General features: G+C 43.5%; 1 protein-coding gene across 1 annotated transcript in view; it reads left to right on the forward strand.

The window, feature by feature from the left end:
• The first annotated feature begins 2,375 nt into the window (after nucleotides 1-2,375).
• Nucleotides 2,376-13,842, forward strand: part of FAM171B (family with sequence similarity 171 member B) — a 36,083-nt gene continuing 24,616 nt past the window's right edge. Inside the window, exon 1 of the mRNA XM_085065965.1 lies at nucleotides 2,376-2,636. Within this exon, the coding sequence (XP_084922091.1) occupies nucleotides 2,468-2,636 (169 nt within the window). The 5' untranslated portion in view covers nucleotides 2,376-2,467. The remainder of the gene's footprint in view (nucleotides 2,637-13,842) is intronic.

Raw genomic sequence — 13,842 nt, forward strand, 5'->3', positions numbered from 1 at the left:
GTGTACTCCAATTTTTCTTAGTTATTTCTTTAAATATAGTACAGATAATTAGCTTCCACATGTGTTATTCCCCTCTTGGATCCATTTTCAAGAGAGCTTTTATCACACACTTAAGAGATTTTTTCCCCCAGAACTTTATGAATGAGTAATTGTGCATATTCATCTCATAAACATAATTTAAAATGTTGAACCAGCTTGGCAGCTGTAACTATTCCTCTCCAAATAATTTATATCCTCTTTAAAGCTCAAGTCTACAAACATTTGGAAATGGACATGTGGTGCACCCTTTCTCAACACCACACCCTCCGTCACCAGACAAATTCATGGCCACAGGAAGCTCACAGCAGCAGCAAGCTTTCTGTAGAGCCCTTTCTTCCACCTGAGACCACACAAGGTTGCAGGGAATCCAAAACGAGTTCAGCTCTAGCAGTGGCTGTGCAGCAGCAGCTGCTCTTCCTCTGCAGTGCCCACATACAAGGCTGAAATAGGAAGCTGGGTGAGAGGATGTTAATTAGGCAAATAGGCACTGAGCATGTCTGCTAAACTAAAAAGAGAATTTCTCCTCTCTGTGAGCTGCTGGAGGAGTATCACATTAAATAAACGATTGTTTTATTTGTCTCGTTTTTGTGTTCTTTTGCTTCTGTCCAAGTAAGGTTCTGCCACATGAAATCAGGTTTTCAAAGACATTTTTGGTGCCAAGAAGAAAAAAGAGATTGACAATAAAATATTGAGAAGTACCTGCTGAGGAGGGTGTGCATTTCCCACTGCAGCCTTATCCTGAGAGCAGTGAGTGTTCCAAAATGGTGCAAATGAACTCAGCAACTGCAATAAAAGCAAATTGTATTTTCTATGTCAATCCCAAGTCTATTTCAACTCCTTGTTAATGGCTGTGAATTAATTACATTGTACTGTATGGAATAACATTAAGACATAAGGAAAAATATATTAGATTTCTTCAGATTTTATAAGAGATATGTTGAAAATATGCCTAGTAACCTGTCAGTTCATCCTTTCATTTTGGGAAAATTTTTACTCCCCTATAGTTTGTAACTCTTCCTCTTTTTCTCCTTCAATGAAGAAATTTTCTGTGATCTGAAAACTACAGGATTTGGCCTAGTATGTTACAGTGTGTAAAATAAAACCTTTTATTGGGCTGATCTTTGTTTTATTGAAAGGCAATTCAAGTAATTTAATACTTTTTGAAGTTTATATTCACTATTTCAACATACACTGAAAATGTAGTGTGATCCCGTGATCACACTGTGTGCTCAGCTCTTCAGCCGTGCAGCTGGCTGCCTGCTCTGGCTGGGTTTGGTTTATCTGGATACACTACCTTTCTTTGGGGTTTTTTCTTTTTATCCCAACCTTATCTGCTCTGAACAACTGCAGTGGTTTTTCCATTATCCCACCCCGGGCTGTGTGTGTACATTCAGCTCCCTCAGCCCCTCCTCACCAGAGCTGTGCTCCAAGGCACTGTGACAGTCTTCAAAACGACATCACTATCTCCTAAAGCTTTGATTCTACACACAGACATCTCTCTGCCTCATTTACGTGGTTATTCCTACCGACTCTTCCTGATATCAAACATCACACATCAAAAATATAGACAATAAAAACGTTCCGCTCTCCTGAGCATACTTTTTAGAATTAAGGATGCACAAAAGTAAAATTGGAATGCATGTCTATGTGTGGATGTGAGTCCAGAGAGGGACAGCAGAGCTGAAGGGCCTGGAGCACAAACCCTGTGAGGAGCAGCTGAGGGAGCTGGGGGTGTTTAGCCTGGAGAAAAGGAGGCTCAGGGAGACCTTATTGCTCTCTACAACTCCCTGACAGGAGGGTGTAGCCATGTCATCAGGCTCTGCTGCCAGGGAAAAAGGGACAGCATCAGAGGACACAGTCTGAAGCTGCACCAGGGGAGGTTTAGACTGGACATTAGGAAGAATTTCTTCACGGAAAGGGTAATTAGACATTGGAACAGGCTGCCCAGGGAGGTGGTGCAGTCACTGTCCCTGGAAGTGTCTAAGGAAAGACTTGGTATGGCACTCAGTGCCACGGTCGGGGTGACAAGGTGCTGCTGGGTCCCCGGTTGGCCTGGATGCCCTCGGAGCTCTTTCCCAGCCCGGCGGATCCTGCGGGTCAGTGTGGCGCAGTGACTCCGCGGCTGCCAGGGCCAATTCGGGGTCGCCTCAGGCAAGGCCCCGTGACGGCACCGCGCTCAGCGCCTCCGCCAACAAGCGCCGAGGGCGATGCGAGCGTCGCCGGCTCGGAGTGCCGATCGCCCTCACCTCGGGGAGGTGTCCCGGCCCCGCTCCGCCCCTGCCCGGCCCGCTCCGCTCCGCTCCGCTCCGCCCCGGCACGTCGGTGGGCGGGCGGGCGCTGCCGCCGCAGAGCCGCCGGGCCGCGGGTGCGGAGCGCTGCGCCGGCCTCCCTCCCGCAATATGCCTCCGCTGCCCCCGGGCTGCTCGCCATGCCGGCCACCTGCGGGCGCCTCTCCGCGCTGCTCCCGGGGCTGGCGGCCGCGCTGCTGCTGCTAATGGTGATGCTGGGCCGGCCGCCCCTCACGGCCGCCGCCGCCGCCTCCCGCCCTCAGCAGCAGCGAGCGGCGCTGCCCGGGGGAGCTCCCGCCGCGGCTTCAGGTACCGACCGACCCCTGCCTCCCCCTGCGTTCCCCCTGCCTCCCCCTGCCTTCCCCTGCATCCCCCTGCCTGCGGGAGGGCTCCTCTCTCCCCCGGCTCGGCTCCCCGGGGATCCCCGGCATTGGCGCCGTGCAGGAGGAGGCTGGTGGTCCCGGAGCCGCCGGGGAGCCGCAGCTCCTGTGGGTTTGGCTGAGCAGGATCCATATCTGGGGCTCGCAGCCCTGCTGGGATGTGGCCGGGAGGGGAGCGGGAGCGGGACCGGGCAGTGACCTGCATGGGATGCGCCCTGGGGCTCCAGGGATCGCTGCTGGCTGGCAGCAATCACCGCAGCCAGATAGCCGAGCGTCCGTCAAATAGAAATATATATCTATATATATATAGGATAGACGTGTATTTGTTTCTGCGTGTATTTATATCGCTTTAAAAATGAAGTGGCTGATAGGTGTGCGAGCATCTTGAGCCTGTCAGATGAGTGATGGGGCTGCTGAGCTCGTTAGTTTTCGCATCCCCTCTGCGGAATGGATGATGCGCTGCTTACCCAAGACCACGAAAATAATCTGCTTGTTTCAGCTTCAGGCCTTAGTTTGCAGTCAAATATGTGAGGTTTCCCTTTTGCAGAACCGGAGCAAATGATGAGGTGTCTGTACTGTCATCTAGTTAAAAAAAATACGTGTATATTCTGAAGTTTAGTGGCTCAAATGAGGATAAACCCAGTATTTTCCTTGACGTGCTGCCTTCCAAAGAATTTCAAGATGGTTTCAACCATGAATTATTTAAGACCTTTTAACACCAAGGCTCTGTTTCGGCATATCACTGGAGCATATGTTTCATTTTTAGCATATAGGCATTTTTCTGTTTCCAGTTGACTTCAGGAAGGTATAAAATGTGCTTAGTTTTAGGCAGATGGTTAATATTTTCCTGAATTGAAGCCAATTTACAAAGCTGCCGAAGTGCATTTGTTAATTAGGAAATATAAGCAAAGATGTTAAATTAAGGTATTTGCTTGCAACTTCTTTAAGATGTAGAACAAGTAACTAGATTTGATACAATATTAACAGTCTTAGATTTTTCCTCATGCACTCTTAAAATGCCTTGATTTGCTCTTCAGGTCTTTTTTGTGTGGGTTTGGGTTTGTGGTTTTCATTCTGTTCCAAACATTAAAACTACAGCATTTTAAAGAAGGGCATTTGATGAGCTTCCTGGTGCTTGTTTTTTCATTTTCACTGCTGATTTTTCATTAGTTTGCTTCTTATCATGCTTTTAGTAGAGTATACCATTAATCACCAGCAAACACCACTTAAAAGGCATTGGCAGCGTTTCTGACTTGGGCAGTGAACATGTTGCTCATTAAAAATTGAGTGGCAAAAAAAAAAAAGGGCAGTTTTTCTAATTCAATGATCCTCTTTGGTTTCAGGTATTGATTTCTTTTCAAGATGCTCTGTTACCTTATCTCTCTCAGCCCTGGCCAGAGTCCTTGTTGGTGTGTTGCATTTTGATGCCTGTTCTGTTGGTTTGCTGTTGTTGCAGACCCACGTGCCCAGGTCTTGCAGGTTCTTTTATTTTCTTTTATTTGCTCATTTAGCATCATAGGTTCTGAGGTATGAGAGTCCAGAAAGTAAGAGTCTTCTAGTCCACAGCTTTCATGATTAGTCTCAATTTATGGATGTTAAAAATTATCATTTGAGTTGGTTGTCAGCATTTGTATGTTATGCTTAAATACAGCTAATGATTTATTTCACTTGTTGGCTGGATTTCTAAATGAGCTTGATTTTTTTTTTCTTTTATAAAAACTGAAAAAAGCTAATAGTAGTCTTTGAAAAAGATAAGCTAGTTGCTGCTCTGAAACTTTAATTATTCTGAGGTAGCTGCTAATTGCTTTTGTTTTTTGTGTGGTATTTCAGTAAAGCATGTAAGTAATTTTTACTTTATTGACATTTTTGACATTTTTAAAGAGGTGAACGTGACTCCAGATGTGTATTTAATGGATACTAATGTCTCTTTATGTTAAATTCTCATTTGACAGTGTGCAGCTGACAGGTAGGCAGGATAAATGGCTGTTGCTTTCCAGCAGAAGACTGGCAGCAGAGTAATCCCTGCGGGAAAGGCTCTGAAGAGGCCACTGCTGCAGGTCCTGCCCTGGGAGCTGCCAGGCAGGCAGTGGCTTCTGGAAGTAAGGAGGAGCTGCTGAGTTTGGCTTTCTGCAGTGTGTTGGTGACCCCAGTGCTGCTGTAGCAAAGGAGGCTTATCCTCGTGCCTGGAGAGGCTGCAGAGCTGAGGCTGGAGTTCACAACCTGCTGTCATTTGACGTTTGCTCCTGTATCGATGTCCCTGCCCTGTCGAAGCTCATTATACCGTTTTACAGATCAATTCCCTGCTGGATTAACTGACTTCTGCCAGTGTAATTATTGTGCTGTCTGAGCAGAGATGCTGAAGTCAGCGCAGCTGTGGGAGTGTCTGGGGTGCACACTCTGTGCTGACATGGAAGTGCAGCAGTGAGAAGGCAGTGGCACCTCAGTACTGGGAAGGGCTTTTTGTTAATCTCTTTCTTTTCCCATGAAAACAGCAGCAAACTTAGCCCTGCCAAGAGAAATAAGTGAATTCTTTAGACAAGGCAGAGAACATATACAAGAGGGACCCAGTTCATGGAGTTATTCTGACTCATTTCATTTAACATATGCAGACATTCTTCCAAATTAAAAAAGAAAATTAAAAACCTGGGGGAAGGGAGAGAGAGACAGGCTTCTCTGGTTAGGGTGGTGATTGCTGGAGTAAAGAGCCTGCCTTGGTTCTTCCGTATTTGTAGTGATTTTTTCCATTTTCCATGTGACAGTTTAGAAATCTGGGCTCTGGTGTGCAGGAGCAATTGAAGAGAAGCTTCTGGGAGCTTTGGATATTCATAATTGAGGTCAGCAGGCACAGAATTCAGTGAATTATAGTCCTGGCTCTCATCCAGGCAAATCTGGTTTTGTTTTCCATATTCCCTTTTCTTTATCTTTATTGAGGTGCATTCTTTATAGGAGCTGAGGGTTCTGTTATTTAATGTTCATGAGAATTGGGATATCCTGATGTTTGGCTTTATTTATTTTCTTGTTATTTCTGTGTTATTTTCTTTATAATGCAGATGATGTGCTATAAATAGAGCAGAGACCACTAATTGAATAAGTGATAGTTATCTGCATCAGCTCTGTGGCAGATCTGACATGTGCTGAATGAACAACATGCTTCTGCAGAAAAAGCAGCTGTGTCAGTGGAAACTGTCACTTTCCATGGCATGACATACAGCTTCTTCATGTTGGAGGGTTTTTTTCCCATGTTGAGACGTTACATTAGATCTGAATTATGTTTTAAAATAGGTGTTGTTTCTTCAAATTGGGTAGTCCCTCTACCTTTTGTAATCCCAGCATGAACCAGAAAAGATTTGCAATGTTATTTGTTGTAGACCGTTCCCAATCTGCCTTGCATTCCAGATTTCAGGGAAAAAGGAGTTTATTTTGGTTTGGTGTGTTTTGTTTGGGTTTTTTTTAGGCAGATGGCCTTGCATGCGATGGGGAGATTAGCTTGGTGTTCTGCAGGGTGAAATCCAAAGGCAGGAGCAGCTAACAGTGGTGCTGAACAAAGGAGAGGGGGAATTGGAATTGCTATGTGCGTTTATGCAGTTAGTCCTGTTTGTTGAGACAGATGAGACAAATATGTGATTGTTGACAAGCCCAGAAGAAAATTAGAGATTACTTTTTTACCTGCTAGAGACAAATCTACTGCCTGGGTGCTGCCTGTGGAATTTGGTTCTGAGCCCATTTCTCAGTGCTGCATGAGATGATGAGTGGCTGCCTAATGTGCAGTTGTGTTGTAGACAGGTCATGTCTAGTTCAGAGTTTTCTAAACTCTTTTGTATATAGTCTTATTCCTCCTGATCATTCAAGAAGGAGAAAACTTTCTCATGCTTCCTTTTTTTCTGAGATACTGATAAAGAAATATTTCTTGAAAACAACAGCATGTGTGACTTACTGCTTTTCTAATCTTGGCATTCCATGTTTTTTGCTGTAAAATATTTTCTCTAATGACTTGTATATTGGTGTGTAGTTGATACTTAGGTGTTTAGAGTAGCATTTGGTTCTGATATCTCGTTATGTTAATCAGGGCTTGAATTTGAGCAATAATACATAATAATGCACTTTAAAAAAACATGGTGTAGTGTGACTGGCTTGTCTGTCACTTGGAACAATCTTTATGATTTACTGTCTCCACAGTCACTGGATTGGGGATCAGTATGGCAGCAAAAAATCCAGTTTTGTTTAGGAGCTTTTGTTGCAGTCAGACATCCCAAGAAAATGAGTGAGGAATTAAAAGCAGTATGGGAGATTCTTTAGCATTCCAGTAGAGAAAGGAGATCCAGTCATTGTAATGGCTCAGTGATTATGTGGGATACAGCTCCTGCTCAAGAAGTCAGGGCTGTCTGAGTAGAGCCTTCTGATCAGAACTGGCATTATTTGTTTTACAAATGCAGCAACACAGCCCTCTTACCCTGCAGATACTGGAATACATCTGGTGTCAGGCAAAAGGTTTGTTTTCAAGTTACAAGTGTTACATGCACACCCCAGGTTTAGTGCAAGTAGCTGACTCCACCTATAGAAATAAGCACGGAAAATGGCCTTTGATTTGCTGTTCATTTTTCTCAGGATTCCCAGCCTCTGGTATTTACAATAATGGCTTCTCAGCTAGGTGAGAAAGAATGCAAGACTTAGACTTGTCCTGATTTATTTGAGCTGATGTTCTTAAGTGCTTTAGCTTTCTGCGCTGTTCGTAGACTCTGTAATGCAACAAAACATCAGGAAGGACATTAGGACACTAAGAGGGGATAAGGCATCTGCAGTTTGAAATGGGAATAATGAATAAGGAAAAAGAAGTACTCATAGATGCATATGCTCTAGGATTTAGGTCACTCAGTTGCTAATACAAGAAAAGGAGGAGTTTGGGGCTTTTCATGCTAAAGCACACATGAAAAAAAAGTACTTTTTTTTTCAGGAAAAGCATTTGCATAAACACAAGGGTACTGAGGAGTTCTGAAGAGTAAGACATCTCTCCTGAGCTGAAAGCTTGCTTCTATTGAAGCCTGTAATATATTATACAGCATCGTGCTCTACACTTCAGAAAGCTTGGTTTCAAGAAACTTGTTTGATAGTAGCTTTCATTGTAAAGTACTGAGAGAGACAATGTGTTTTAGCATTCCTGAAAAGGGGACTCATGGTTACATGGTGAGAAGTGGCAGGAAACAAAGGATAAACGATGGCAGGAAGGTACCTATTGCAAGGTGGTAGTTTTTGCAGTTCCTGTTTGTTTTGCTAAAGTTTGCTTCTTGTCAATCTGTTGGCTGAGAATACATCATCAAAGGCCAATTGCTATGTAAAAACATTCACAGAGTTACTGTCAGGCTGAGAAGAAGGCAGGTTGAGAATTTGGAATGCAGCTGCTATCTGGGTCACTGGGGATCTGTAGCATGCTTTCTCTGTGAACTAGCTCAGTAGATGAAGTCTTTGAAGACACAGGCAAAGATCTGAGAGGAAAGTTTATTCAAAACAAACTTAATTCTTGGCCTGTCAGACTTAGCAAAACAGCACAGGTTACTTTGTTGTCTTGAAAGTTGCATATTTTTATCTCACTGTATCCTTCAGTAAGAAATGGCGACTTGAGGCCCAATGTGACAGAGCAAATGTACCCTCTGTGTTACTCCTGATGCAGTGTGTAATTCCTAATTCATGGATTTTGCATTGGGGTGCCGTAGGAGCACCGAGGTTCCGTGATCAACAATTTCCCTTGCACCATCAGAGTTTAGTGTGCTCTTAAATGACTCTTCTGTGTTCAGCAGGGTGACACCACCAGGTCTAGCTCCTCCTGCCTAATCCTAGCATGCCAGGGCAGTTCCAGCACACCTCCTGCGTGCTCCTGATCTGTCACCTTCCACACATGCCTGCATGAAGTTGTCTTCAGCAGGCTGCAATGCAGCTGTTACATCTCTTGTGTTGCTTCTCTGGTGCTAGCTATAATAGAAAACCTGAGGTTTCAGAATGTTTTTCTTGCTAGCACATGTTTGAGGGGAGGATGTGAGTGTGCACAGCATTACAATCAGCAGTAGGGATGTGTGTTTGCTGAAAGAACCTGTGCTGGGGAATTTGGGGTTAGCAAGTTGAAGAGAATGAATTAATCTTGCAGAGGTCCCTAAGCCAGGTGTTCAGTAGGACAGATTTCACTCAAGATGTACTCGTCTTTTCCATTGGAATAGGCATTCCAGATCCGTTCAGCAGAAGATCTGAGCTCCTGGGAAAGGGCAGTCATTGCAAACCCTGAGCCTGCAGCAGAGCCCATGCTTGTACAGCCCCACCACATCTCCCTTCACATCCACAGCACACACAGTCTGTACACAGGGTGGCCTTTGGTCAATTTGCTGCCCTGCCATTTTGGGGGCAATTTTAGTCAGGAAGGGGTGACTCCTAGATCTTCCCCGTGAGAGAGCACAGGTGGGCTGTAGCAGGTTCTTCTGACTCGATCAGCATCAGGAATACTTCAGGGTGTGGAGGACCCTGCAAAGCACCAGTTACCTTCTCAGGCAGAGGGCAGGAGTCCTGTGTCACACCAGCAGTTCTGTTCAGGTGGAAACTGCACAGAAATCATATGCTATGAACTTCACAAGCAGCTGTCAGTTGTTTGTTGATGATGTGAAGAAAATCTCCTCCTATCTCAGCTGCTTTGACCTTCCCAATGACTCTGTGTGCCCTGAGTGTGACCATACTGTGGTTCTTGCAAACACCACAGTGGCAGGTCTGCAGCTGATGGCACTTGCTTGCCATGGCCCTGGTGATGTGTGGCTTTGTCTGCTGTAGCTGCTGGCAGCCATCCTGTGTGCCCTGCTGGGGCTGACAGGCCTGGGCAGTGATGTTCTTGCCTGTCTGTGTGTGCAGAGCTCCCTAAGGCTCACCAAGGGCAGGCATGAATCCTGTTCTTCCCCCTCAGTTTCTCGTCCTTCTTGCTCTTCCCTGATTATGCTTCATCATGGGGACTCGAAGAGAGTCTCTGCTGTCTGAAAGAAGTCAGACTTCAGGGCACAGTTGTCACAATGGGGAGAGAGATGAAGGAGGTGGGTTACACAGTCAGTTCCTCCTGCTGGACTTCCCACATGACACTTTCTCCAGCATTCTGCAGTGACTGTTGATAGTGCCAGGAACCTAAAAAACTGCAGTTCTACCAGGGGAAGAGGCAAGAGGTGGCCTCTTATTGAAATTACCTGAAATAAATTGTAGTTTGAGGTGGGTTAGAGAGCAAGGAAAAAAAATCTTATCCCTTGACCATCTGATTTTCCTTGTCCCATTTAGAAAAATCTGGTGGTTTTGGTGTGGGTCTTGCTTGAACTTCTGGCAGCTATAGTAAGTTAAGCTGCAAATGGTGGCCAAATAGCTGTGGTGGGGAATGTTGGGGTTTTTTGTGTGTTGAACATGATACAGTGCTTATGAGTGTGAGGCACATATTGAGCCATGTGCATTAGGGGGTCATGAAGCAGAAAAATAGAGAATCTCAGAGGCACTTCAACAAGTCCCCAGCACACTGTGGTTGAAAGGCATTATTGATGTGACCACTGCACCCCAAAAGTGCTCTCAGGTCTGTGGAGTGTCGTTCGATTAATGAGGGCTTCAGCCTGAGTGTTGGCTTGGGCACTTTTACTAAACACAGTGTGGTTACAGGCAGATCAATTGAACACTGACTCATTATGCAGCTTATTTTGGAGCACAGTGCTCCCATTTAGGTGGGTTTTGTTTGTTTTGGTGTTTTTCTTTGCTTGTTTCACTGTGGCTCTTAATAGTTCATCTGCCTCTTCTGAAGTGTTTTCTTGTGTTCAACATACTTTTTTTTTTTTTTTTATGTCTCATGAATCTTTTACTTCTATTCAGCAATTGAACTTTCCCACTGGAGTGTGCGTGTAGCTTTCAGGGTTTGTGTTGTAGGTTATTTTAGTTTCAGGTCTGAGCAACCCTTTCATTACTCAAACTGATTTTACTTTCAGAATCATTGGTATTACTGTTTTCATTTACTGCAAGTGTTATCGAGTAAGGCCATGCAAGATAAAGTGTATATTTTCACCCTATTTCCATAATGAAGCAGGGAATTTGCATCAGGTTGTGAGCTCCAAATTATCACAGGATGATCCACTCCTAGCAAAACATCAAGCTAGATTTACTTCTTTTGGAAGAAAGTGGAGTTACATCCTCTGCTGCAGATTCGGGGCTGTTTCATAAATATGATGCAAACAGTTGGCTCAGTGTCTGTTGAAACAGATACTAGTGTGTAGCATGGTTATGAAACCTGGCAAGACACCAAATCTATTTATTATTAATGACTCTGTATGGGCAAGGCTCCCAAATGAAACTGATTGGAACATTCTCGTGGAAGTTATGTTCTGTGAGGTAGCAAATCTGGCTGATAATTTCTATGTGCTAATGTGAGCTCAACTGGAGAGAAGGTCAATGACGGCAAGATATTTCAAATATTGGCCCTTGGGCTGGATGAAAAAGGAGGTGCTTGCCCTCTCCACCTATTATAGACTCTAATGGAATTATAAAATGTTTTTTCATGTAATTGTGGAAAACATTTTTCCTCTGTTTTGAAGCATTTCATTAAGTGACTGAACAGGAGAAATGAGTAGTTTTATTTTGGGTAAATGCAGGATTCCGGTGGATTGTGTGTTTGCAACAATAAAAGCTGTTAATAACATGAATTATGGCTTGTGATAGATATCACAGGACTTTATTCCATTGCTTCTGAGAGCAAAAGAGAAAACTTACTCTCACTGGGCTGCAGTAGACATTTTCTTTGGATTATGGACCACTGATGTTGAGAAAATCCTCTAATTAAATTCAACAGAATAGAGACCCAGCAAAACATTTGTGAGACCCTGCATAGTTTGGGTGCAGCGTTGGGCAAAAGAAACTGTCATGGCTGTTTGCCTCTTAATTAGTTGTCAGGTTCCTTTTCCCCCTTTTGTGTTTTTTCCTAAGCACAGTAGAGAAAACCTGTCCCTCGACAAGTCTGCCTGCTGGATTCTCCAGTGTTCCATGGAACACACTGTCGCAGAAATACCTGAGTAGATTTGTTTCCCCCCAGTCCAGCTGGCCCAATGTCAGAGGGGCTGAATGAATCTTGAGTATTGGGGGGGAAGAGGGAAGTGTTTACTGCCCCATTCTTGGTCTCAGCATCAATAAAACAATTTCCATCATCCTGGAAAGGTTTCCACGGTGCTAATTTGTTTTCCAATGACTCCTTGCAGGACTTGGGGCACCTGCTGAGAAGGGAGAGCTAGTGTTTGTGCTGGAGACAGCACAGCTGGGGGTTCAGCTGGCTCCAGGAGCACTTGATCCATCAGGAGCTGGAGACAGGCAGTAATGATTCCGGGCAGCAGTGGCTGAATCATCAATACGTTCAGCACTGACACTTACCTGGATGGCATCCATGCATGCAGAGGAGTTTGGTTGTGGTGCAGTCTTGATTCCACTGTTTTGCTTTAGCCTGTGATCTGATTTGACAGAACTTTTCTTTTTTTTTAAACTCTTGTCATGGAATCTGAGGAATATGACTTACTTAAAGTAAGTAGGAATCTGCAATCATTTCTAATACCTGATGTTGCGTTCATTGTTGTTTGTGATTTTTTGATCACTCGCTTTATGAAACTCAACTTTAATGAAAATTTTTCTATGAAAGAGACTGTAGCTTGTTGGGTGCTCCTGTTTTGTTGCTTCAGTATGGATTCCCTAACCCTTGCAATAAAAATTTCCCATTCCAGGTGTACAGAGCTACCCTTAGGAAATGTTGTCCTGCAAACTCTAAATTCCATTTTCTCCATATATGCCTTTATACAGTGGCCTTCTTCCAAGGGATTAGAGGATCTTCTCCTGCAGGTGAAAGATAGACATTGCCGGAGCATTGCAAATATCTTTCTTTAAGGAGTAATATGAGATTTTGCAGCTTTAGGGGAAGAAAAGTATTTTCAGACAAGAGGAGTGACCAGTGTGTTATTGAAAAATGTCTCTGAATGCAACACTAGTTGTCCTTTGCAATTAGTGAGTAACATGCACTGATGTCTGGATTTCTGTTTTGTGGGTTTTATTGTGCCACAGAATTTGTGGATTCATATCTGTCTTAGGGTTTCACAGCATTAAATGTCATGTTTAAACAGGGTGCTACTTTGTTTTCCTGTGATTTTTTTTTCCTCCATCTGTCAGAAAAAGGGGATATTTGAAATTGCACAGATTTTTTTCCCCTAATTGCTCACTAGTCACCACTAGGACTTCTACAAATAAGTACTGAACTTAACCCATTAGGAAAAAAAAGAGATGATTTATACTGCAAGGATACTGGAATATTCTTTCTGCCCAAGCATATTGACTGTTAGAGGGTAGGTTTGACAAATCACTATAAATGCTCTATAAGAAATGATCTCATTTTGTCAAGAGGCTGCTGCTGACTGAGTTATTGTTTCTGTTTAAAGGATGAAGGTTTAATTGTAAAGTTCATGAGTGGCAAATACATGTTGTTGGTTTATCCCCTAACAGGCACTTGCCCATTTTTCTTGAATATAATGTAGAGTTTATGGTAGCATATTTAAAATAGAGTATTATGAAGATTTTAATATTTCCCTTTGCACTTTCCCCCCAGTATTCTGTAACCAAATGTGAAATTTTAGTATTTTCATTCCCTCAACTCTGATGCAAGGTAAAATGATACTGGCAGTGATAAAAAAAATGGACCATCATTACAGGTTTAGCCAGTGAGTAAACTGAAATGAAAAAGAAATCTTGTAATGGCCTCTGAAATGCCTGAGCAAAGCTGTTTTATTTTGTGGGTTTCAGGAACCCTTGCTAGTATTTACTTGCTCCTTTAAATCTCTTTCACTTGCAAATTGGTCTTAATTTGAAAGATAAGTTCTATTTAAGATTTTATTCTTGTAATATTAATAATTTATCTCACTTATCTCAAATTACAGAAGACGATATTTAAAATAAATGAATCCTAAATAAGTGAATCTCTGCAGACTGCAGCATTTCATCTTGTCTGCTGTCTATCTCCCTTGCCCCAGGAAGGTGAATTTCTGCCTCAGTCTTCCATAGTAACCACAGTTCTGAGAACCAGGCTGGCTGATTCAACAAAATAGCAGCAAATCAAAATG

The sequence above is a fragment of the Lichenostomus cassidix genome, chromosome 7, assembly GCF_008360975.1.
Source record: "Lichenostomus cassidix isolate B80296 chromosome 7, HeHo_3.0, whole genome shotgun sequence".
NCBI classification, from domain to species: Eukaryota; Metazoa; Chordata; class Aves; order Passeriformes; family Meliphagidae; genus Lichenostomus; species Lichenostomus cassidix.